This window comes from Delphinus delphis, chromosome 20, assembly GCF_949987515.2.
Source record: "Delphinus delphis chromosome 20, mDelDel1.2, whole genome shotgun sequence".
Lineage (NCBI taxonomy): Eukaryota > Metazoa > Chordata > Mammalia > Artiodactyla > Delphinidae > Delphinus > Delphinus delphis.
The window spans coordinates 45479568-45506020 of record NC_082702.1 but is presented as its reverse complement, the minus strand read 5'-3'; the positions used below and the strand labels follow the sequence as shown (position 1 = coordinate 45506020).

Sequence of the window (26453 nt, the reverse complement as noted above, 5' to 3'; positions counted from 1 at the left end):
AAATGAGGGTGGCAAAGCTGCAGGAAGGTATGGTAGGTGAGACCTAGTCTATTTATACTATTAAATGAGATAATGCACACTTAAGGCCCAGCCTACATGTTCGTTTTTGTAATAAGAAAAGGGGACTGGGTAACCAAGGTAATAGGGTCTGGGTGGATGTAGGGGGTCCACTAGATCAGGGTGCCTCCTCAGGAGCAGAGAAGAAGGAATCAAGAGCATAAGTAGGATACAGTCAGGGGCTCTTGCAAAGGAAGACAACCACTCCTGCCAAGAGAAGATGGATGATGTACCAAAAGAGGTAAATAACTAAGTGTTACTTGATATGTTGTTCATCTTTTTACATTTATTTCCCATCTCCCTCATCCTATGTTCCCTGGTCATAGGAGTTATGCTTCATCCTTTATTCCTTTTAAAAAGATCACGTAGAAAAGTGATTATGACCAGGGTCTCAGAAGCCAAATGCCTGGGTTCAAATCCCAGCTATTCCACTGACTTGACTAGCTGTGTGACCTTGCAGAACCTGCTTGGCTTCTCTGTGCCCATTTTCCCATCTGTAAAATGTAAGTATTACTGAGAAACCAGGGAACCCGGTGAGCAGCCGTAGTTGCCGCCTGGGGCCAAGCACCACAGTGCATCTTGTTCGCTGTGTAGCTGACAGGGTCTTGGTGCTCCGGCTGGGTGTCAGGCCTGTGCCTCTAAGATGAGAGAGCCGAGTTCAGGACACTGGTCCACCAGAGACCTCCTGGCTCCACATAATATCAAACAGCAAAAGCTCTTACAGAGATCTCCATCTCAATGCTAAGACCCAGCTCCACTCAACGACCAGCAAGCTACAGTGCTGGACAACCTATGTCAAACAACTAGCAAGGCGGGAACACAACCCCACCCATTAGCAGAGAGGCTGCCTAAAATCATAATAAGGCCACAGACACCCCAAAACATACCACCAGATGCCGTCCTGCCCACCAGAAAGACCAGATCCAGCCTCATCCACCAGAATGCAGGCACCAGTCCCCTGCGCCAGGAAGCCTACACAACCCACTGAACCAACCTTAGCCACTGGGGGCAGACACCAAAAACAATGGGAACTACAAACCTGCAGCCTCAAAAAGGACACCCCAAACGCAGTAAGTTAAGCAAAATGAGAAGACAGAGAAACACACTGCAGATGAAGGAGCAAGGTAAAAACCCACCAGACCAAACAAATGAAGAGGAAATAGGCAGTCTACCTGAAAAAGAATTCAGAGTAATGATAGTAAAGATGATCCAAAATCTTGTAAATAGAATGGAGAAAATACAAGGAACGTTTAAAAAGGACCTAGAAGAACTAAAGAGCAAACAAACAATGATGAACTACACAATAAATGAAATTAAAAATTCTCTAGAAGGAATCAATAGCAGAATAACTGAGGCAGAAGAATGGATAAGTGACCTGGAAGATAAAATAGTTGAAATAACTACCACAGAGCAGAATAAAGCACAAAGAATGAAAAGAATTTAGGACAGTCTCAGAGACCTCTGGGACAATATTAAATGCACCAACATTCAAATTATAGGGGTTCCAGAAGAGGAAGAGAAAAAGAAAGGGACTGAGAAAACACTTGAAGAGATTATAATTAAAAACCTCCTTAATATGGGAAAGGAACTAGTCAATCAAGACCAGGAAGCACAGAGAGTCCCATACAGGATAAATCCAAGGAGACACACACCAAAACACATTAATTGAACTATCAAAAATTAAATACAAAGAAAAAATATTAAAAGCAGCAAGGGAAAAACAACAAATAACACAGAAGGGAATCCCCATAAGGTTAACAGGTGATTTGTCAGCAGAAACTCTGCAAGCCAGAAGAGAGTGGCAGGACATATTTAAAGTGATGAAAGGGAAAAACCTACAACCAAGATTACTCTACCCAGCAAGGATCTCATGCAGATTTGATGGAGAAATTAAAACCTTTACAGACAAGCAAAAGCTAAGAGAATTCAGCACCACCAAAACAGCTCTACAACAAATGCTAAAGGAACTTCTCTAGGCAGGAAACACAGAGAAGGAAAACACCTACAATAACAAACCCAAAACAATTAAGAAAATGGTATTAGGAACATACATATTGATAACTACCTTAAATGTAAAAGGATTAAATGCTCCAACCAAAAGACATAGACTGTGAATGGATACAAAAACAGACCCATATATATGCTGTCTACAAGAGACCCACTTCAGATCTAGGGACACATACAGACTGAAAGTGAGGGGATGGAAAAAGATATTCCGCGCAAATGGAAATCAAAAGAAAGCTGGAGTAGCAATTCTCATATCAGACAAAATAGACTTTAAAATAAAGGCTATTACAAGAGACAAAGAAGGACACTACAGAATGTTCAAGGGATCAATCCAAGAAGATATAACAATTGTAAGTATTTATGCACCCAACATAGGAGCACCTCAATACATAAGGCAAATGCTAACAACCATAAAAGGGGAAATCAACAGTAACACAATCATAGTAGGGGACTTTAACACCCCACTTTCACCAATGGACAGATCATCCAAATTGAAAATAAATAAGGAAACACAAGCTTTAAATGATACATTAAACAAGATGGACTTAATTGATATTTATAGGACATTCCATCCCAAAACAACAGAATACACTTTCTTCTCAAATGCTCATGAAACATTCTCCAGGATAGATCATATCTTGGGTCACAAATCAAGCCTTGGTAAATCTAAGAAAATTGAAATCATATCAAGTATTATTTCCGACCACAATGCTATGAGACTAGATACCAATTACAGGAAAAAATCTGTAAAAAAATACAAACACATGGAGGCTAAAAAATACACTACTAAATAACCAAGAGACCACTGAAGAAATCAAAGAGGAAATCAAAAAATACCTAGGTAGAAATGACCATGAAAACACGACGACCCAAGACCTATGGGATGCAGCAAAAGGAGTTCTAAGAGGGAAGTTTATAGCATTACAATCCTACCTCAAGAAACAAGCAACATCTCAAATAAACAACCTAACCTTACACCTAAAGCAATTAGAGAAAGAAGAACAAAAAACTCCAAAGTTAGCAGAAGGAAAGAAATCATAAAGATCAGATCAGAAATAAATGAAAAAGAAATGAAGGAAACAATAGCTAAGATCAATAAAACAAAAAGCTGGTTCTTTGAGAAGATAAACAAAATTGATAAACCATTAGCCAGACTCATCAAGAAAAAAAGGGAGAAGACTCAAATCATCAGAATTAGAAATGAAAAAGGAGAAGCAACAACTGACACTGCATAAATACAAAGGATCATGAGAGATTACTACAAGCAACTATATGCCAATAAAATGGACCACCTGGAAGAAATGGACAAATTCTTAGATAAGCACAAACTTCTGAGACGGAACCAGGAAGATATAGAAAATATGAACAGACCAATCACAAGCACTGAAATTGAGACTGTGATTAAAAATCTTCCAACAAACAAAAGCCCAGGACCAGATGGCTTCACAGGCGAATTCTAGCAAACATTTATAGAAGAGTTAACACCTATCCATCTCAACTTCTTCCAAAATACAGCAGGGGGAAGAACACCCCAAACTCCTTCTACGAGGCCACCATCACCCTGATAACAAAACCAGATAAAGATGTCACAAAGAAAGAAAACTACAGGCCAGTATCACTGATGAACACAGATGCAAGAATCCTCAACAAAATACTAGCAAACGGAATCAAGCAGCATATTAAAAGGATCATACACCATGATCTAGTGAGGTTTATCCCAGCATGCAAGGATTCTTCAGTATACGCAAATCAATCAATGTGATACACCATATTAACAAACTGAAGGATAAAAACCGTATGATCGATAATCTTAATAGATGCTGAGAAAGGTTTTGACAAAATTCAACACCGATTTATGATAAAAACCCTCCACAAAGTAGGCATAGAGGGAACTTACCTCAACATAATAAAGGCCATATATGACAAACCCACAGGCAACACTGTTCTCAATGGTGAAAAACTGAAACCATTTCCACTAAGATCAGGAATAAGACAAGGTTGCCCACTCTCACCACTATTATTCAACATAGTTTTGGAAGTTTTAGCCACAGCAATCATGGAAGAAAAAGAAATAAAAGCAATCCAAATCGGAAAAGAAGAAGTAAAGCTGTTACTGTTTGCAGATGACATGATACTATACATAGAGATTCCTAAAGACACTACTAGAAAACTACTAGAGCTAATCAATGAAATTGGTAAAGTAGCAGGATACAAAACTAATGCACAGAAATCTCTTGCATTCCTATACACCAATGATGAAAAATCTGAAAGAGAAACTATGGAAACACTCCCATTTACCACTGCAACAAAAAGAATAAAATACCTAGGAATAAACCTACCTAAGGAGACAAAACACCTGTATGCAGAAAACTATAAGACACTGATGAAAGAAATTAAAGATGATACAAACAGATGGAGAGATACACCATGTTCTTGGATTGGAAGAATCAACATTGTGAAAATGACTCTACTACCCAAAGCCATCTACAGATTCAGTGCAATCCCTATCAAACTACCACTGGCATTTTTCACAGAACTAGAACAAAAAATTTCACAATTTGTATGGAAACACAAAAGACCCCGAATAGCCAAAGCAATCTTTAGAAAGAAAAATGCAGCTGGAGGAATCAGGTTCCCTGACTTCAGACTATACTACAATGCTACAGTAATCAAGACAGTATGGTACAGGCACAAAAACAGAAATATAGATCAATGGAACAGGATATATAGCCCAGAGATAAACCCACACACATATGGTCACCTTATCTTTGATAAAGGAGGCAAGAATATACGATGGAGAAAAGACATCCTCTTTAATAAGTGGTGCTGGAAAACTGGACAGCTACATGTAAAAGAATGAAATTAGAACACTCCCTAACACCATACACAAAAATAAGCTCAAAATGGATGAAAGACCTAAATGTAAGGCGAGATACTATAAAACTCTTAGAGGAAAACATCAGCAGAACACTCTATGACATAAATCACAGGAAGATCCTTTTTGACCCACCTCTTAGAGAAATGGAAATAAAAATAAACAAATGGGACCTAATGAAAGTTAAAAGCTTTTGCACAGCAAAGGAAACCATAAACAAGACGAAAAGACAACCCTCAGAATGGGAGATAATATTTGCAACTGACAAAGTATTAATCTCCAAAATTTACAAGCAGCTCATGAAGCTCAATATCGAAAAAACAAACAACCCAATCCAAAGATGGGCAGAAGACCTAAACAGACATTTCTCCAAAGAAGATATACAGATTGTCAACAAACACATGAAAGGACGCTCAACATCACTAATCATCAGAGAAATGCAAATCAAAACTACAATAAGGTATCACCTCACACCAGTCAGAAAGGCCATCATCAAGAAACCTACAAACAATAAAGGCTGGAGAGGGTGTGGAGTAAGGGAACCCTCTTGCACTGTTGGTGGGAATGTAAATTGATACGGCCACTACGGAGAACAGTATGGAGGTTCCTTAAAAAACTAAAAATAGAATGTTCAGAAGTAAGACAGAAAGAGAAAAACAAATACTGTATGCTAACACATATATATGGAATCAAAAAAAAAATGTTCTGAAGAACCTAGGGGCAGGACAGGAATAAAGACACAGATGTAGAGAATGGACTTGAGGACATGGGGAGGGGGAAGCGTAAGCTGGGACGAAGTGAGAGAGTGGCATGGACATATATACACTACCAAATGTAAAACAGATAGCTAGTGGGAACAGCCGCATAGCACAAGGAGATCAGCTCGGTGCTTTGTGACCATCTAGAGGGGTGGGATAGGGAGAGTGGGAGGGAGACGCAAGAGGGAGGAGATATGGGGATATATGTACAGCTGATTCACTTTGTTATGACACACCACTGTAAAGCAATTATAGTGCAATAAAGATGTTTAAAAAAATGTAAGTATTACTAACTTCTCAGATTGCTGTGAAAATGACATTTATTAAATTGCATAACTTTTAGAATAGTGCATGACAAAGAGTGCTCATAAAAGACAGTGATTGCTATTTATGTCCCCAGTGCTAAGCAGAATGGGTTTAAGATTTACCTGTGCTTAAGAAGCAACTGATATGCACTAGTGATAACTTGAAGGCAACTCAAAGGTGTTAATGGTAACTCGAAGGACAGATGTACTTCTCTCTGAGCTGGTGCATGGATTGCCTTTTTTCTTGTTTTACCCAGATCTTCTATAAGTTGCCAGTTCCTCTATTTTCGAGAATATGCATTTCATTCTTCTCCCGACAAACCAGCAACTACTTATGTATACGGAATCCGGCAAATTGTTTGACAATACAGTTCTGACACCTTGTGATTACTAGTAATGCCCTTACCCTTGCAGTTCAACTCCTTGGAGTGGGGAAAATTTATAGTAGAACTTCACCTCTCATTTGTTTTCCTTCAAATTACACTGGGGAATAGCATACTCTTGGGGGTTAGTCTTCATGTATCTGCTAAGCTCAGCAATGACTAACAGCAATAGCTAGTTACTCAAATTTGTTTCAAGTAGGTAATGTAATAAATTGAAAGAGAGATGCAATGAGGCATCAGCATTAAATACGCAGAGAGTGCAAAATATTCCCCTAAGAAGCACCTTACTATGTCCTTCTCTGCCACTGCACAGCTCTCAAAACTGTCCAGTCTGATGCAGCACCTCATTTAACACTTACTTAGCTGGCTGTGGTTTGCTTTACTGTTCAATTATGGGAGGGTGGGAAGTGATGGTCTCAAGGACACTTCTGTTAAAATTTGTAAGAAATTATTATTACATTCAGAGAAACCCTATCCATTTTGTAACAGGGAAGAGCAAAATCTGACTCCATGTTGGATCTGTTTCTTTTATTTAACCTTTGCTTTTCATTGCTTTTGTTATTAGAATCATACATAATGGCTTGCCTCAGGGCACCCTGCCCCTCTGCCTGAATGTTAAACTAAAGTGCCTTTGTTCAGCTCACAGGGAGACAATCTGACCCTTCCCACCTGTGAATGGCTGCAGAAAAGAGGAAATTAACAGATCCCCTCCCTGATGCTGGCCAAGCCCAACCAGAGATATTTTGCAAAACTAATGGCCTTTTTACTTTACTTCCTCACCTCCTCCCCTTTTCTGCCCTATAAAAGAAACTGGCATCCAGACCCCAATAAGATGTTTTTTGCAGACACTAGTCTGCCATCTTCTCGGTCTATCGGCTTTCTGAATAAAGTCACTATTCCTTGCCTCAGCACCTTGTCTCCCAATTTATTGCCTTGTTGCATAGCCAGCAGAGCGAGCTTGGGCTCGATAACAATTCTGCACCAGAACTAAAGGTTCTTTTCCAATGTGGCATCCATAAGACACAGTCTATAAGGTGTGAGGGAAATTTGCACTGGATAAAGTACAGGAAGAGTATCAATTTAATAAGAACAATTTAGTTTAATAAGAACTCTTATACCTTTTTTTCCCTCCCTAAGTGACCATTTTTTTCAGAATGCAATACAGGACAATGCAACATAGTAGCTGTGCCACTTTTCACTTTATGTTAGTCATGTGAGTGATTACTTCATTTAAGTTATGCTCTTCCCTATATTCCATCTCATCTTATGTATATTCCATGACATTAACATCTCTATTTACCTTTCAAATCATCCCATTTGGCCCATAGTTAAGTCTAATGAATGTGAGGACAAATGACACTGCAGGAAGCTCTCAACATCAATTGGGCACTTACCTCCCATGCTTAGGCTGAGCTGAATTGGTTGTAGACCAGATTTGCCCATAATGAGAGCCCAAGGGATTGAAAAGCCAGCAAAGGGCTTTCTCTTCCCACACAATGTAGGGCCCTACTACCCTGGGGCTCACTAACATTTACAGGCTGTGTGACCTTGCCAAGTTACTTAACAAATGTGGCAGAGTCAAGTTGGCCATTCACTGAACCCATATCCTCTTCTTCCTGTGCCTATAGCTAGACTACATTTCCCAGCCAGCCTTGCAGTTACAGACCCTAACAGGATATGAACAAAAGTGATACATGCCACCTCCATTACTACCTCCTATAAAAACCTCTCATGTGGGGCTTCCCTGGTGGCGCAGTGGTTGGGAGTCCACCTGCCAATGCGGGGGATGCAGGTTCCTGCCCCAGTCTGGGGGGATCCCGCATGCCGCGGGGCGGCTGGGCCTGTGGGCTATGGCCGCTGAGCCTGCGCGTCCGGAGCCTGTGCTCCACAGCGGGAGAGGCCGCAGCAGTGAGAGGCCCGTGTACCGCAAAAAAAAACAAAACAAAACCTCTCATGTGCATCCCTCCATGCCTTTCTCCTACTGCCAGTGTGATACATGTGAGACTACAATCTTGCAACTCAGATGTTAGGGGTTGGAGCGCCATGAGATAGAATGAGGCTGAGTTCTTGATCCTCTGCGGTAGGAGAGCCATCTGCTGATGACCAAGCTTGTCTGAGACTTTATGTTAGGAACAAAATAGATATACTATTGTATTTATTTGTTACAGTATGTAGGGTTACCTTAACTAGTAAAACTCCTCTAAGCCCCAGCTTCCTCAGCTATAAAATGGGGATAGTCGTTGTGCCTTCTTCATAGGGTTTTTGTGAGGACCAAGTGAACTAATGCATATGTGCTCAACATACATGAAGGGTGAGGATGTTGACTGAATTAACCACTATGTGCCTCATATTTCTCATGTGTAAAAACAGGTACAGTAAAACCCACCACTCATAGTTCTGTAAGAGTTAGAAATCACACACACATACGTAGGCATGCACACATAATAAGGCATGGAACTTGACACCTATTTGTCACTCATTAAATAAATGCTTTTATTGTTACCTCTATAGAAATATAAACACTTACAATTTAGGAATCTTTCTACAATAAACTTTCAATGGTTATAGTTTGATATAGTGTAAACAAGTGTCCTGGATATGAATTTAGTGATGAAGTGACACTGAAGTAACTTTGATCCTCACGAACCCATGGGTACATCATGTAAAAAATCATTTTCTATTTAACTGGAAAGACAAAGCAGGGAGATCTCTTCCAGAAATCAGGACGATTGGTTTTTAAATCAGAGAAAATTAATTAAAATTTTAAATTAGAGAAACTTCTGAAGTGTGAAAACAGCTACCCTCATTAGGACATTCTGGAAAATGTAAAAGGTTCTCTATCCTCTGATCTGTAGGATTTATGTTGTCAGAGATCAAGCATTAAATAGATGGGGAGACGTATTTATAGTGTCCCCCTTTTCAATTTACAAAATGATGATGATAAAACCAATTAACTTATGACTTTGATGCTTTTTATAAAGCTAGAGAGGCTGAAAAGGATGGAAAAAGTTGCTTCCCTCAACAAGGCTGGGAGGGAGGAGGAGGAGTTCGATTGTTTGGGCTCTGAATAGGTATGAGTAATGGAAAAAAGTGATGTCACAAATTTTCTATCAATAAAAACACACACATAAAACAAAAAAAGCCAAGTACTTTTGTGTCTCAATGCACAATTCTAGTGCTTACCTCATAACAATGTACAGATCCAACAAAAACTTTTCCAATATCCAGCAACTCAAAGTTGAAGTGGATCTTTGGTCCCATTCCTTCCCCTTTGATTCGCAGGGGCAGACGGATCTCTCGGCCTGTAAAAACAATTCAGACTTTATTACCCTCAGTGATGCTTTATTACCCCAGATTACCCACAACCTCTTATTAATGTAAGCAGTCAAGATTATTGCAACAACTCCCTACAATGGACTGAGGGAGTGTAATTTAACCAATGCTGAAGATTTAGCTTATCTTTAAGAAACAAGAATACTGGTTAGTTTCTTAACTTTAGGGAAAAGCTTATATTGCAATCTAGGCTGACATTTTAGCAGAAAAAAACAATTTAAAAAATTTAACCCAATCTTAACTGTATCCTTAAGTTTTTTATAAAGGAAAATAATTTCTCTAAATCAGAGAAGAATGACATAAGATGAGCGCTGCCACGGGGCTCCAAGAGACCTTGTTCACACTGATCTTCCCTAGATTTAGGAAAAGCCAGGGCATTAAGGGATCTGAGTCTAGGAGTCTTACCTGACCCTCACTTTGCAGCTTCTTTCATACAGAGGAAATGGAATCCACTAAACAGTATCCTTTACCACACAGCCACAACGCACCCAGGGTCAATACAGAGCACAAGCTTTTAAAGTACTGACTGCTTTTGTCTCCCTTTTAAAATGGGGTATGTATCTGCATCTGATAATATGTGATCATTATAAAAATATTAAAAGGAAAGTAGAAATTTTATCATAATTCCACCACCCAAAGATAACTACTGTTAGCATTTTGGTGCCAATCCTTCCACATTTAATCATATTTAAGAATTGTTAATGTAAATGAGAGCATCTGCTATAAATTATATTTAGCCTGCTTTTTTTCACTTAACAATACATCTGGAACATTTTTACGTATCATCACCTAAAGATGTAGTAAATATTTTTAACCAGTCCTTCTTATTGGATATTTAAGTGGCTTCCAAATTTTCATAACAACAAATTACAATGTAATTAATATCCTTTAGTACATTTATGATCAATTTTCCTATGTTTTCTTTAAGCACTTTGAAGATACCATTCTATTGTTTCTTGTCTTCCACCATTTCTGTTGAGAGCTTAGTTTATAGTCTTATTGCTCATTTGAGATAATACGTCTTTTCCTCTGACTGCATTAAGATTTTCCTTTTGTCTCTGTTTTTCAGCAGTTTTACTATAATGTTCCCAAGTGTGGTTTGCATTTATCCTTCTTAGGGTTTATTGAACTTTTTGAATCTGTGGATGAATGTATTTCATCAAATTTGGAAATTTTTTTACTCATTATCTCTTCAAATATTGCTTATGCTCAATTTTCCCATTTCTTTATATATATATATATATATATATATATATATATATAGTGTATATATATATACACACACACACATATATGAGCTTTTTACCACATTCCACTCAGCTCTTATGTTCTTTCCTGCATTTTGTCCCTATATGCTTTAGTGTGGCTATTTTCTTTGATTTATCTTATTTCCAGTTTACAAGTTCTACCTCTAGGCATACCTAACAGGCTATTAAATTCATCTACTGAGTTCTTAATTTGTCATCATAACTTTTCCATGCTAGACTTCCTATTGGATTTTTTTGTAGTTTCCAGGTCTCTGCTCAATATTATCTTTAGTAAGAACATTTTAAAAAATCTGTGTCTGGAAATTCTATCACCTGGCTCTCTATGGGTTTGCTCCTATTGTTTATCTTGGTGTTCTATCAGACTGTGCTACCTCCTCATATACTTGGTTATTTCTGATTGAGTGCTGATCAGTGTATATAAAAAACTGTAGATTTAATTTGAAACACTAAGATGTTATCTTCTTCCAGGTTCTGGCTGGTGACTAGGGGATATTAGTGATCCCAGATAACCTAATCTAACCATTGAAGATTCTGTGACGGAATTAAGCCCTGCAGCAAATCACTGGAGTGACTATTTTCTCAATTCTCCCAAGAAGGGTGTGTAGCTAGTACTATCCTACATATAGAAGAGAAGTTAATTCCTCATATATAAGAGATACCTTAGAACATTAGGGATTAAATACTCTTGGAACCCCAGTGGAGAACAGTCTTAATCAAATCTATGGTTGAAAAATGATCCAAAGCTGAGCTCTAGTTCTTATAAGGACTTACTTCTAGTCTTATTTCTAGTCCCCACTTTACTGGGTCCCACCCTCAAGCATGGGGGATTTCTAGGGCCCTTTCTCCTTGGGCATCCCATGAACTTCTATGTTTTCTTCCTTAACTCTGCTTAATTTTTCAGTCTCTGCAGTATCTCCCAAAAAGTCAGTGTCACTAAGGATAAAGAAGCCCCCCAAATCTGATTGTTTTGGTTTCTTTCTTCTCCTGGATCTTGGCCCCCAAATCCTTCACTGTCCTAGAAGCTCTCTTTTGCTTTCTAACGAGTTTAAAAAATATATTTTGTCTCGTTCTTTTATTCTTTTAGTTGCTCTGTGTGTGTGTGTGTGTGTGTGTGTGTGTGTGTGAGAGAGAGAGAGACAGAGAGAGAGAGAGAGAGACAGAGAGAGAGAGAGAGAGACAGAGAGAGAAAGGGAGTTAAATTACCCAGCCCACCACTATACCACCACTATAGGAAGTAGAATGCCAGAACAAAAGGATACACATTTGACAGTTTGACAGCTATGGCCATATTGTCTTCTAGAATGGTTGTACTAATTTACACAAAAACATCAACAGTTTTAATGGTTTCTGTCTTTCCATGTTCTCCCTCAAAAATCAATACTCGAAAATATTTGATAATTTAATAGGTTTTCCTTAAATTTGCACCACTAAAATTTCAAGTTATTTAGGGAAAAATTGTGTATTTGCTCTGTGTGTAACATTTTGAACATTCAAAATTATTTTGATGCTCTGTTAGATGTAATTTTCAGTATTAGAGCAAATACACTTTGAACAACCAAGTGATATTATTGGTTGTTATTAATAATATTAATTTATTATCATCATAATAATGCCTTGTGACATTTTATGTTCCACTGTCTTCTATTGCTATTCAGCGTCTGTATCTTTAATGCCTCCTCTCCATGACTGTCCTTTTAAAGACAAGAATACTTGTCTCTGGGTCCCTTCTAGTGCTTGGCAACACAGTGGTCATTAGGCAAGTATTGCTTTGATTACAAGAAACAAGAGCAATCTTAGCAATATCTGGAAACAGCTCATTTATTCAAAGGGTTCTCCCAATCCATGTGATCCCTGGGAAAGAAGTTCCTCTAAAGATCAGTGTTGGTTTGACAACACTCTAGAGCATCAGTAAAATTCTCAGAGAGCCCAAACCTTATCAACCTACTCCATTATTTTAGAGTTTTAATCTTCAAACCTGTTTTGAAGGCAATGATTTGTACTCCTTGGTCAAGAGAAAAGTATTCTGACAGAGATCCAACTTTCAGAACGGCAAAGGAAGAGAACTGCAAATACATTGTGGAATAAACTGCAAGACTATTTATAACTGTCAGGCTTAAAGCTTTCCCAATCTGTTATCTTGACTGCCTTCCTTAATAAAAAAAAAAAAAGAGAGAAAAGGAGATGTGTTGTACAAAAGCAGTGAGCCAATGTTTCTTTGGGAATTATTAATTACTTCAAAGGAGACTTTCTTATTTGTAGCTAGCCATTTCCCTAACCCAGGACAGAATAGGAGTAAAGTAATACCCAGGCTTGTGTTTGTAAGAGTTAGTCTAAATTTTAGTGTTACATTACAAATGCTATGTTTCCACAAGATTTTTGAAGCAGGGATTTTGGCAAAAGGCAGCAAGATGGACAAGCTTGAAAGAACTAGTAAGCTCTAAGGTCAGATTCCTTATTAGAAAAGCAAAATATTAAAATGTTTTTAAAATAGGGAAGCTTCTCATCTATGATTACAGTGTCCTGGTTTCACACATGAGAAGCAGGGAGATGTACTACAGAACCCCTTTCACAGCCCTAAAATCTGTGAATGCAATAGATCATATTGCATTCAATACCAGAAAATGTAACCATGGGCTTTCAAAAACTTGCCATCTAAGATATATATATTAGATGTTCAATATGATACTTGAGCTCCATTCCTGTGCAGTAAGACAAGAAAAAGGGAGGGAGGATGTATAAATAGGAAGAACAAATGGTCATAATTCACAGATTTTATGACTACCTACCTGAAAAATCCTAAAGAACCTATAAATACTTTTTAAAATTAATAAGATAAAGAATGATGGTTACCAAATCAAATACAAAAGTCAACTGCATTTCTACACACAGCAAGTCAAAAAATTAATTTTCAAGCAACAAAAATATAAAGTACCTATAAGTAAATCTAACAAAATATACTTAAGACTTTCAAGGAACAAACTGTAAAACTTTACTGAAAGATATGAGGAAAGATCTAAATAAATGGAGAACTAGGTTATGTTCTTGAAATGGGAGACTCAATATTATAAAATTGTCAATTTTCCTCAAACTGATCTATATAATTTTAATGTTCTACTAAACAAAATGCCAGCAGGTAAAATTTGGAGGAATTTGATGGTTCATTATAAAATTTAAGTGTAAAATCAAAGGGCCAGTAACAACCAAGACGTTACTAAAGAAAAATAAACTGAGGGGACTTGCCCTTTCATATACTAAAGTCTGTTGTAAATCTATTGTAATTATGATAGTGTGGTCTTGGGGCAGAAAGTGCAAAATGACTAAAGAAACAGAATACAGAACTCAGAATAAATGCACACATATGCAGATTTGACTTATGACAGAGCAGGTGTTGAAAATCAGTACAGAAAGGTGGACCACACAGTATAAAGAGCTAAAACAACTGGGCGCCCACATAGGATCTGTGGTAGGCTGAATAATGGCCCCCAAAGATATCCAGGTCCTAATTCCTGTAACCTGTAAGTATTATTTCATATGGCAAAAAAGGTGAATATTATATGACAAAAGATGTGATTAAGTTAAAAATTTTTAGTTGGGGATATTATGCTGGATTATCTTGACTACCGTAGCTTAGAAGTTGTCTTGAAATCAGGTCATAGTAGTCTTCCAATTTTGTTCTTCTATTCCAAAGTTGTTTGGATTATTCTAAATTCTTTGCATTTCCATATGAATTTTAGAATGAGCTTGTCAATTTCTACCAAGAAAAAGCTGTTTGGATTTTTATTGGAATTGCATTGAATCTAAAGATGAATTTTGGGGGTAAATGACATCTTAATATTTAATTTACCCACCTATTAACAAGGTACAGTTCTCCATTTATTTAGGTTTTTAATTTCTCTCAGCAATGTGCTTTTTTTTTTTTCTTTTTTTTTTCAGCACACGGGCCTCTCACTGTTGTGGCCTCTCCCGTTGCGGAGCACAGGCTCCGGACGCGCAGGCCCAGCGGCCATGGCTCACGGGCCCAGCCGCTCCGCGGCACGTGGGATCTTCCCGGACTGGGGCACGAACCCGTGTCCCCTGCATCGGCAGGCAGACTCTCAACCACTATGCCACCAGGGAAGCCCTCTCAGCAATGTTTTATAGTTTTCAGTGTACAGGTCTTCCACAACTTTTGTCAAATTTATCTTTAAGTAGTTCACATTTCTTAATGCTATTGTATTATAAGTAATATTGCTTTTTAAAAATTCAATTTCCATTGTTCATTGTCTAGAAACATAATTGATTTCTCTCTATATAAATCTTGTATCCTGCAACCTTGTTACACACTTAATTTTCAGTCCTTGTCAAAATATTCTTTAGCACTATCTCCACAGATTTTAATTCAAAAAACATAGGTGAAACCCAAGAACCTACATTTTTAATGAGCAGCCAGAGTGACTCTATGCAGATTCTCTAAGGATATTACCTCAAGAAAGATATGAACATTGTTAACTATATTAACTTCTGACAACAGGGCAGGGTAAGCTGACTCAGCACATCCTTCCACTTCAAATACAAAAAAAATATTAAAAGTATGACAAACATATAGTTTTAATACTTATCCAAGCCCAAAAGAAAGAAAGGAAAACACCAGGTGCTAGAAATAAAAAGGGAACTCAGAGATTTTTAAAGTACATACAGCCTTATGGTCTAATGGCTTCAGTTTAAACACCCTCATAGAAATAGGGCATATGGCTTTGTTCCTATCTGGGAATGAGGAACTGAACTTCGATCCCTGCATAAATTTAGGACCTTGGAAAGGATGCCTCTTTCCAAAAAGGAAACTAGAAAAATTCTGCCTATTGGTCTAAGGGAGCAGTGATGAAGCTTGTCCTCTACCTTGCAATCTGAATAGGGGGAAAAGGCCCCTATGAGAAATCCAAGTCCCATGTATAGGTATGGGATCCAAATTTATATTATATTATAGGTGAAAGAATCAGAAGCTGTGAAAATAAAAGTTGTGAAGTCTTGAAGAAATAAAAAATTGTTCTGAAGGAACACCTCCATGATCCAGTACCCGTACTGTCTTAGTCTGTTTGGGTTGCTGTAATAAAATACCACAGATTGGGTGGCTTAAACAACAAACATTTATTTCTCACAGTTCTGGAGGCCGGGAAGTCCAAGATCAAGGTGCTGGCAGATCCAATGTCTGGTGAGAGCCCTCTTCCTGCTTCACAGATGCTGTCTTCTCACTCACATGGAAGAATGGGCAATGGAGCTTTCTGGGGTCTCTTTTATAAAGGGCACTAACCACATTCATGGAGGCTCTGCCCTCTACCTAATCACCTCCAAAGTTCCCACCTCCAAATACCATCACATTGAGTATTATGTTTCAAAATATGAATTTTGGGGCAAGGGGGCAGGGCCACAAGCATTCATTCCATAGCACATGCTAAAGATGAGCTAACAACACAAACATTTCAAGACATCTGAAGAATCAACATGAGGAAAATCAGTGGTTACCGAAAACATGCAAATTAGTACCCCAAGAGCTTGAGATAATAGAATAGTCTTAAATAAACTCTAACATAGCATTCTCAAAATCTTTAAACAGGTAAATGAAGAAAGAGAAACCATTTGAAGGAGACAAAAATGAAAGTATTAAAACCAAACAGAATTTCTAAAACTGAAAAATCAAGTTGATGAAATAAAAACTGAATAGATAAATATACCAGAGTAGAAATAGCTGAAGAATTAGTCAACTAGAAGAAAGATCTTGGGAAAAAACCCCAGAATGTATCATACAGAGATGAAGAAATCAAAAATATATTAGGAGAAGTTAAAAGACTCTGCAATTCCATGGGAAAGACATATATCTAAAAGAATTTACAGAAGGAAAAAATTGAGATAATGAGATGAAAATAACACTGAAGAGATAATTGCTGAGAATTTTCCAGAATTGATTAAAGGTTCTTAAATTAAAGAAGCATATCAAGTAGGATAAAGGCAAATCCATCTCAGTGAAACTGTAGAACATCAAAGCATAAAGTAATTCTTAATATCAATCTGACAGAAAGACAGATAACCTAAAGAAATTAAAATTAGACTGCAGTACATTTCTCATCTCAACAATTCAGTCCATTGTTCACGCTATGAGGAAGCAAGCAGCCACATGGAGAGGCCACTGATAGGTTCCAGCAAACAGAACCTGCTGAGGTCCCTGCCAACAGCCAGGATCAAATGCCAGATATATAGATGGATGAGCTAAAAAATGAAATCAGCTTCTACCTTCAAGCGTGTCCAGCTGTCTTCATGTGGAGCAAAGAGAGCTGTCCTTGCTGAATCCTGAATCACAGATCTGTGCAAAATAAGTGATTGCTCGTTGTTTGAAGCCACTAAATTTAGGATGGTTTGTTATGCATCAAAAGATAAACAGAACAAAGTGACTTAAGCAAATTAGGGTTTTTATTTTGCTCACATAGGACACATTAGGACCTTGGAAAGGATGCCTCTTTCTAAAAAGGAAACTAGAAAAATTCTACCTATTGGTCTAAGGGAGCAGTGACGAAGCTTGTCCTCTACCTTGCAATCTGAATAGGGGGAAAAGGCCCCTATGAGAAATCCAAGTCCCATGTATAGGTATGGGATCAAAATTTATATTATATTATAGGAAATGGGAAATAATATATATTATGGGAAATAAGGATTTGGGGGAGGGTAGGATTTAGGGGATTAGGACATGCTGCTGCTGATGATGATGATGATGATGGTTGAAAAGAAAAATAAATATTGATTTGATGGCTACTTTCTCTTCATGTTCATAAACCATACATACAACTGTATTTACTATAGGTTTTAATGTTTTAATATATGGTGGAGCTAGTCCTCCCACAGTATTCTTGTTGAATTTTCTAGGCAACCCTACTTTCATTTATTTCTTCCATAAGAATTTTAGAATCCACCCAATTAAACAAAACAACCTTACTGATATTACCATTGGGATCACGTTGCATTTACAGGGCGAATTGACCTATTTATAATGTTGATTTTCCTGACCAAAAACATGGGCGTTTCTATTTGTTCAAGTTTTCCTAAATTTGGGTATGTATAAAAGACATTGGTATATTATTCCCTGTATTTTTCTTTATGTTTGAAATATTTGATAACTGAAAATGCAATTTAAAGTAAATATAATCTAAAGTAGTTGATCCAGAAAATAATTTCTCATTCATAGGACTAAGATACTTTATATCATTATCAGGTTGCAATCTGATGAGTTTTGAGAAAGACAGCTTATAAATATGTAGAGTATTACTCACTTATTACTCTGAAAATCCAAAAATGTTTTTAATGATTGGGGTGATTTAGCTTTTCCTTTCCTAAATCTCCATTCTTTAGTTTAATTAGGATTAAACTCAAAAGCCTCAAATTGTGCTAAAAACTCAGATGTTTCTCTTATGATGCACAGAATGAAAATGGACAATAAGGTTCATATTAATTGGGTCTTTAAAGGAAGCGGGTATGTCTGGAGTCATTTCCAACATGCTGCTTTTCTGCATTTGACTCTGAAGCACCCATTAACGAGGTTATCTAGCAATATATTTCACAATTGAAATCAGAAAGTGTTACTTCCTTTGAAGTTCCCATATGGTGATCCAAACCAAATATGTGTAGTTTCCCTTTGAGTTTCATTTTTTTTAAAAGGCAATCTTCATGATTAAATCAGGTATTTACACGTTCCATTGTTAAGTCAAGATACATGAAAGATCAGTTTTGAGACCTAGATCAAACTATCAGCAAGTCTTTATAAATATCTAACATACAGGTTTAACTACTTCTAAGGAAATATGAAAATTTTAAATGAAGAAAAAAATTCAGTTTCAGATTAACTGAAAAGATTTTAATGATGTTGTATTTGCCATATTCATGTCTGAGTAGATCACTCCCCTGCTTAGAGCCCTTCAGTGATTCCTTACTCACTCTGGGTGAAGGCTGAGGTTCTTAGTCGGGCAGACAAGGGCAGCCCTCCAAGAACTGGTTCCCACCTACTACACCAGCCTCCAGCTTCATTTCCTGCCCCCGCCTGTCCCCTCCCAAGTTTCTCTGTCTCTCTCTGTTTCATACCCCAGGAACTTGCAGTTATTTGTCATTTCATGCTCATGGTATATTTTTACATAGTATTTCTCTATGTGTTTTCACAAGTGTTTCCCTGCTTCTTGTGCCCAGCCCCTCCTTTTTTTCACTTGACTAACATATATTTCAAGACTAAGCTGTGTGTCCTGTATTCTTTTCAACTATTATCATTCATTCACTGTATGGCATTACGTAACTGTTGATTTATGTGTCAGTTTCCCCCCACTCAATTCTATGCCTTTCTGAGGGCAATTCTATGCCTTTCTGTGCATCTCTGTACTCATGGTGCCTAGATATAAAAGCTTTCAAAAGAAGAAAAGGTTGTAGTTGGAGATGTGGGTTAAATTTCATGCATCCCGAGCGGCCTCCCCAAAACCAATGACACTGGCCTTCCCTGCTACTTCCTGTCTCTGAACATACATTCACACAATGGAACACTACACAACAATGAAAATGAAATGCAACTAGAGCTACGAGCAACAACGTGGATGAGACACGCAGATTGATTCCAATTATGTACATTCCAAAGGCAGGCAGTACTAAATTGTAATGTTTAGTTATACACACATGGGAGTATAAGCTATAAATGAAAGCAAGGAAATAATGATCATGAAGGATAGAATGGTGATTATCTCAGGGAGAGGTTGGGGTGAAGGGAGTGTGATTGGGAAGGAATACACAGGGGGGCTTATTGAGGCTGGAATTATTCTATTATTGATCTTGGTGGCAATTACATAATGTCTGCCTATAATTATTTGTTATACTGTACATGTGTGTGTATTAGTTCCCCATTGCTGCTAGAACAAATTACCACAAACGTAGTGGCTTAACACACAAACTTACTATCTTAAAAGTTCTAGAGGTCCAAATCCAAAATGGGTCTCACTGGGCTAAAATCAAGGTGTTGGCAGGGCTGCGTTCCTTTCTGGATGGTCTAGGAGAAAATCCATTTTCTTGCCTTTTCCTTTCCTAGAGGCTGCTTGAATTCTTTGGCCCTCTAGCTTCAAAGCCAGAAATGGCTGGTAGAGTCTTTCTCATAGGGCATCATTCCGACACTGAGACTGATCCTTCTGCCTCCCTCTTGAACATTTAAGGACCCTTGTGATTATTATTGAGCCACCCAGGACATTGTCCTTATCTTAAGGTAAGCTCATTAGTAACCTAAATTCCATTTTCTGCCCTAATTCCCCTTTGCCATGCAATGTAACATATACACAGTAACATATCCACAGATGCTGGGGACATGGACATCTTGGGGAGGCCATTACTCTGCCTACCACAGCACACGTTATGTACATTTCTGAATCTGTGTTCTATTTCTCAGTGGCAAAAGGTGAGAAGTCAAACTGTGGTATGTAAATACAAAGAATTCCTATACAACCATGAAAAAGAATGGCCCCTTTTTATTTAGCGTTACGGAATAATCTCTAAGAAATATTTAAAAAGCAGTGTTAGAACTACTGTGTAAAGTATGCTGTCATTTATGTAAAATGGTATGAGGAAAAGCATATCTATATGTATTTGCTTTTATATGCTCAAAGCATATAGGAAAACAAAAGCAAAGCAAAACAAAACGAGGGAAGGAGCCTTTCTATTTGCCTACGAAGTATTTCTTAGTGGCCTAAAACCAGGAGGTTTTACCAACCTTTGAAGATAATAGTAAGGAATCAGCACCAGCCCTTGAAAAGACACAGAATTGCACAGAATTTACAGGGAAGACAATATGGAATTACTATGTAAACAAAACCCTTCCCTGGCAATCCTATCTTTTAATAAACCACTAACAAAATAAAGAAGAATGTCATGGAGATGGAAAATTACACCGTTCAGTTTACCCAGGATGTGAATTCTGTGGCAGAATTCAGAATTGCAAAGGAAACAATAGATAAATGCAATTAGTTATGTAATGTTTGGGAACCTCCTGGAGAGCAGCCAGCCCCCTGGAATATGGCCAAGCACAACATCCCAGGGAAGCCATTGTTGGGAGGGAGGTCCCAGCACCTGTGATGTGGGGGCCACTGGACCATTTCCAGCCTATGTCTGAACACTGATATACCAACATTTCCTCCAGATCCATTAAGAAGTCCAGGGAAGGGGTTTCCCTGGTGGCGCAGTGGTTAAGAATCTGCCTGCCAGTGCAGGGGACACAGGTTTGAGCCCTGGTCCAGGAAAATCCCACATGCCATGGAGCAACTAAGCCCATGCACCACAACTACTGAGCCTGCGCTCTAGAGCCTGCGAGCCACAACTACTGAGCCCATGCATCACAACTACTGAAGCCCGTGCACCTAGAGCCCGTGCTCTGCAACAAGAGAAGCCACCACAATGAGAAGCCTGCGCACAGCAACGAAGAGTAGCCCCCGCTCACCTCAACTACAGAAAGCCCACACACAGCAACGAAGACCCAACATAGCCAAAAATAAATATAAATAAAATAAATAAATTTATTTAAAAAAAAAAAAAAAAAAAGAAGTCCGGGCTAGATGATGCTGGTCTGAAGTGTGAAAACAGACCTGTCAATCCAGAAACTCCTAGTCCATTCTTCGTTCATTCTAGGGCCATCTTGAGAATCTAGCATCCATGGGCAAGGGAGAGAGCAGATCAAACTAGGATTCATTCACTCATTCCTTAATTTTTTTCATTTATTTGCTCATTCATTTAATGAGTATTTATTGAATGGCTTTATCTTCCTAGTGCTAACAGCTTAAGACATAGAGTATGATTTCAACATATAAATTTTTAAAACAGGTAAAACTACACTATTTTGCTTAGGGATGAATACATAGGTGGTAAAATTATATATGAAAACAAGAAAATGACTATCATAAAAGTCAAGGTGATGGTTACATCCAGGGAAGGTGCAGGAAATATCATCAGGAAGGGATACATACCTGGGGTGGGTGGAGGGTGGCAGAGTCTTGGGTTAAGCAGCCCCCTGTAGACTGCCTGACTCCTTTACACAAAGAGAAAAGTAACTGCACAGATATGGACTGAAAACAGTCCATAGATATGGACTGAAAACAAGATATTGCAGAATAGTGGAATTTTTGCACTTGGGGATACTAATGATTGTGTACTCTTATTACTCTCTCCCCAAGTTTAAAATCACCACGGTTATATTCCTGGGAGACCTACACATTAAACAGCAGAAGTAAGTAGCACTAGCTACCCTGAAAATTAAACTCATTTTCTTATTCTTATATACAAACAGATAACCACAGACCAGAAGACATTGGAAGTAAACCTATGAATGCATACCTGCTACCCTGGATTTTTCTGACTAATAAATGTCAGTAATTCTCTGGGCATCCTTATTTAATTACTTTAAATGGCATTTAATATTATTTATTATTCATGTTTGAGGATTAAAATCTTGTTGTTTGACAACAGACAATCAATCCTGTAGGTCTAACTTTGGAATGTTAAGATTTCCGGAAGAATAAAATGAAAAGAAAAAAAAAAGAAAGAAAAAGGAGGGAAGTATGTAAAAAAAAAATTTCCCAGAGCTGGAAGGGACACATGAGTAACCAGACTCAAATGGCCCATAGGAAGCTGAAGAAAACGAACTAGGAAAACTCACTCTTGGACACAGCTTCATGACATTTCAGACCCCAAGTACAAAAAAAGGAAAAAAACGAAAACAAAAACCCTAGAAAAGATGAGAGAGAAATACAAGGCCACCTATAAAGGAAGGAGAATTGGGTGGCCTTCAAACTTCTGGATTTTTACAATAAAGTTGGCACTATGGCTTCGAAGTTCTGAGGAGGAATTATTTTGAACCTAGAATTCTACAGTCAGCTAAACTCTCAAGTTGGTATGGAGGCAGAATAAGACATTTTCCTGCAGGCAAGGGTCAAAGTTTCCCACCTAGATACACTTTTTCTGAGGAAGTTACTTGAGCAAAGTGAGAGTCAAAAGATATAATGGAACACACATGGAAATTAAAGAAAAATTCCTGGATAAAAACTGTGCAGGAGGTAACTGATCTAAATTAGAATAAAAAGCTGGTGGGCTCTGAGGAAATGTCTTCAAGGAGAAGAAGGACATGAATTCTGAAATTAGATAGGAATAAAGAAATGAGGAATTAGAAACCACAGGGGGGAAAAATACCAAAAGCTGTACAAAAGAGTCAAGTCAATTATGAAGTAAGCTAAAACAAGGTATAGTTAAGTGGTGGACAGTAAAGAAAGAGAATCTACAAGATACAGACCTTAAGGACATTCTTTGAGTGTCTAAGGGTCAGAACAGTCAACCAACAGAATATAAAATGTAATCTCAGAATACAATTTGACCCTTCAGTGTATAAAATTTATGTAGACAAAATAGAAGACTTGAATGTGGTTATCAACCATGACAACACAAAGCAGAGTAACTCACAGAAGAGGGAGAAATAGGGTTAACTGCAGTGGGCAGGTTAGGGGTTCCAATATCTTTATACATCCAGAGATACTGTAGAGCTGATGGATCCAAAAATATAGTTTTAAGTATATAAATAAAAGTTATTTAAGGCTATAAATAAAACTCATAAAATAAAATAAATATAATAAAAATAATTGGGTTGCCAGGGGCTAAGGTGGGGGATAGAATTGCCTGTAAAGGAGCATGAGGAAATGTTATGGGGTGATGGAGATATTCTACACTTGCTTTTGGTGGTGGTTACATCCCTGTTTAGGTTTGCCAAAGTTCACAGAACTGTACACCAAAAAAGGGTGAATTTCATTGCATGTAAATTATAAACCAATAAGCCCAGGAAGCGGTAGAGGAGACAGAGGTGAACTAAATCTTCATCTTTCATAATGAGGACTCACAAGTAGTATATAAAATGGATAAATCAACAAATAGCCATACAAGCATAGAATCAGCAAGGGACATTACCACCACAAGAAACACGTAAAGGCACTTCTTGGAAGCAGTACTGGAGAAACAGACTGTTATTTAGCTTCATATTACTATATGCATGTTTTACTTATTTACTGGCATCAGCTTTTCTAAAAATTCTGAAACATTTTTAAAATACAGAAAAGCCTCCAGAGTAGTGCAAAGAACTTCTATACATCCTTTGCCCAATAATCCCCTTTGTAGCAAAGGATCCAATCCATGCTCACATGTTGCATCCAGATATCATGTCTCCCAGGTCTCCTTCAATCTGGAGCAGTTGTTGAGTCTTTTCTTCTTAAATTTTTTGATATTTTTTGAAGATTACAAGCCGGTCATCTCGTTTTGTCCTTCAATTTGGGTTAGTCTGATGCTTCCTTGTTATTAGACTCAAGTTAGGTATTTTGGTCCTAATATCATTGAAGACATGCTGTGTTTTCTTTGCATTCTAGCGGGTGATACACAATATTGATTTGCTCTATTTGCTGGTAGTAACTAAAATGACATCTACCAGGTCTGTTTAGTGTAAAGTTAATTTTCTCCTCTTTATGATTAGTAAGTATTTTGAGGGAGAATATTTTGAGACTATGTTAAAGCCTGTTCCACACCTCCCTTTCACCTATTAGTTTTTAAGCCATTGGTGATTTTCACCAGAATTGGTTATTACTATGATTGCCAAATGGCAAATTTTATTGAGTAGATTCATAGATTCCTGTTTATTCAATTGATTATAATCTATTAGTGTCATTATTTATTTTGATTCTCGACTTGTTCCAAATTTGGTCAGGGAGAGTCTCTTTGCCGGCTTCTGTGTCATTTTGACATATCTGTCTTTCTTTACACATTTCCTTATTTTCCAGCACAAAAGGATGTTCCAGGCTCATCTTGCTCTTTCTCTGCCTCAGTTCTAGAATCAATCAATTCTTCAAGGTTCCTTCTGAGTGGAGGGTGGGATTTAGAAACCAGCCTTCGGGTGCTAGCTGTGCTCATTGCTATTAGGGTCTCAAAGCTTCCATGACATCTCAATGAACATAGCTAGGAATTAAGCATATGTATGTACATACACATATACATATATTTATATTTATTTCTATATCCATGCATATCAGCAACCCTGAGTTCACAGTGATAACTCCAATTCCATTCCAATACCAAAGGGCTCATCTTAGGCTTCCTCCTTCCCATATTTGTATCTCCTCCCTTCGAGAGTGAAAAATACGGGCTCTTGTTATCCTCAATATATTTACTTTTTTGCTTAACTCCTCTATATGTATCCAACCTCCTGAAGCCATCAGGTTGTCACCCTACTAGTACACCCTCCTTGTGGCTCTGGCCACTGCCAGGCTGCCTTCCCATCTCACTTGGCATGCATTATTATGATAAAAACTTAAAAAGGAAAATATTAAGTAGCCAAATACTATAAAAAGAACAAAATATAACATTGTGATATAACACTGTGAGAATTGGTGTCAAGTAATATTCTTACTGCTCTAAAAATCAAAGGGTAACCCAGACCCATGGTTTCCCATCCCCACCCACCACACCACAATTGTAATGTACTTCAAAGTTTGATCTGTACTAGAAAGAAGTGTGACATGCCTAGCTTGACTCCATCATTCCCCTATTGATATCATACACTGCACATGGCCCGAACATTCTCTCTCTCTCTCTCTCTCTCTCTCTCTCTCTCTCTCTCTCTCACACACACACACACACACACACACACTTTATCACTTCATGCTCTAGGTACTTGGTAACCTGAGTTTACCACACGGAAGAAGTCTTTACCTGAAATGTCACAGTAAACAGTCTGCTGGTAGAGTTTGGCTTCCCGAGGGTTAAAGTACACAGTGACTTCAGCTGATGAATTGGGCCAGACATCACCTTCCTAAAAACATGAAAGAATCATTAAAAAACAATATGATGGAGGGAATGCACTGCTTTTAAATGCTGTTGTTGTAACTCCAGGAAATTTGAAGGAAATATTTTGACAACAAATAAAAGAAAGCACAATTTTACCCAACAGATAGGAAATTTCTACTATTTGTTAAAAGGTGGTACAAGCTGGAAACAAGCTTCAAAGATCATTTCAGTGAGTTTATGAATATATAATTAGTTACTAAAGGAAACTAGGGTGTTTAGGGCATTTTTAAAATTTGTGGATTTAATTAACATTCATTTTATGCCACTGTGTGTCCAGCATTGGGCTTCAGAGAAGAAGAAAGGTATGGTCTAAGATTGCATGGAGCTCACACTTCAGAGAGATGATAAAAATGTACACAAATATCTTGAAATATACGTGATAAGTGCTGCGCCTTATCTATATAAGGTCCAGAAAGGCCACAGGGAAAGAAGTATCTAACTCACCTGATGGAAAAACCATTCCTAACTTTTGAGTGACAGCATAAGGAAATACTCTTATTCTGTGAAAACAGCAATGGCCCGAGGCAGAACAACGGCCAAATCAAACTCTGGTTCTGATC

General features: G+C 37.8%; 1 protein-coding gene across 1 annotated transcript in view; it reads right to left on the bottom strand.

The window, feature by feature from the left end:
* The window catches only part of HYDIN (HYDIN axonemal central pair apparatus protein), a 432285-nt gene that overhangs the window by 238492 nt on the left and 167340 nt on the right, over nucleotides 1-26453 (bottom strand). Inside the window, 2 exon segments of the mRNA XM_060000506.1 lie at nucleotides 9569-9687; nucleotides 25759-25858. Coding sequence (XP_059856489.1) covers nucleotides 9569-9687; nucleotides 25759-25858 — 219 coding nt within the window.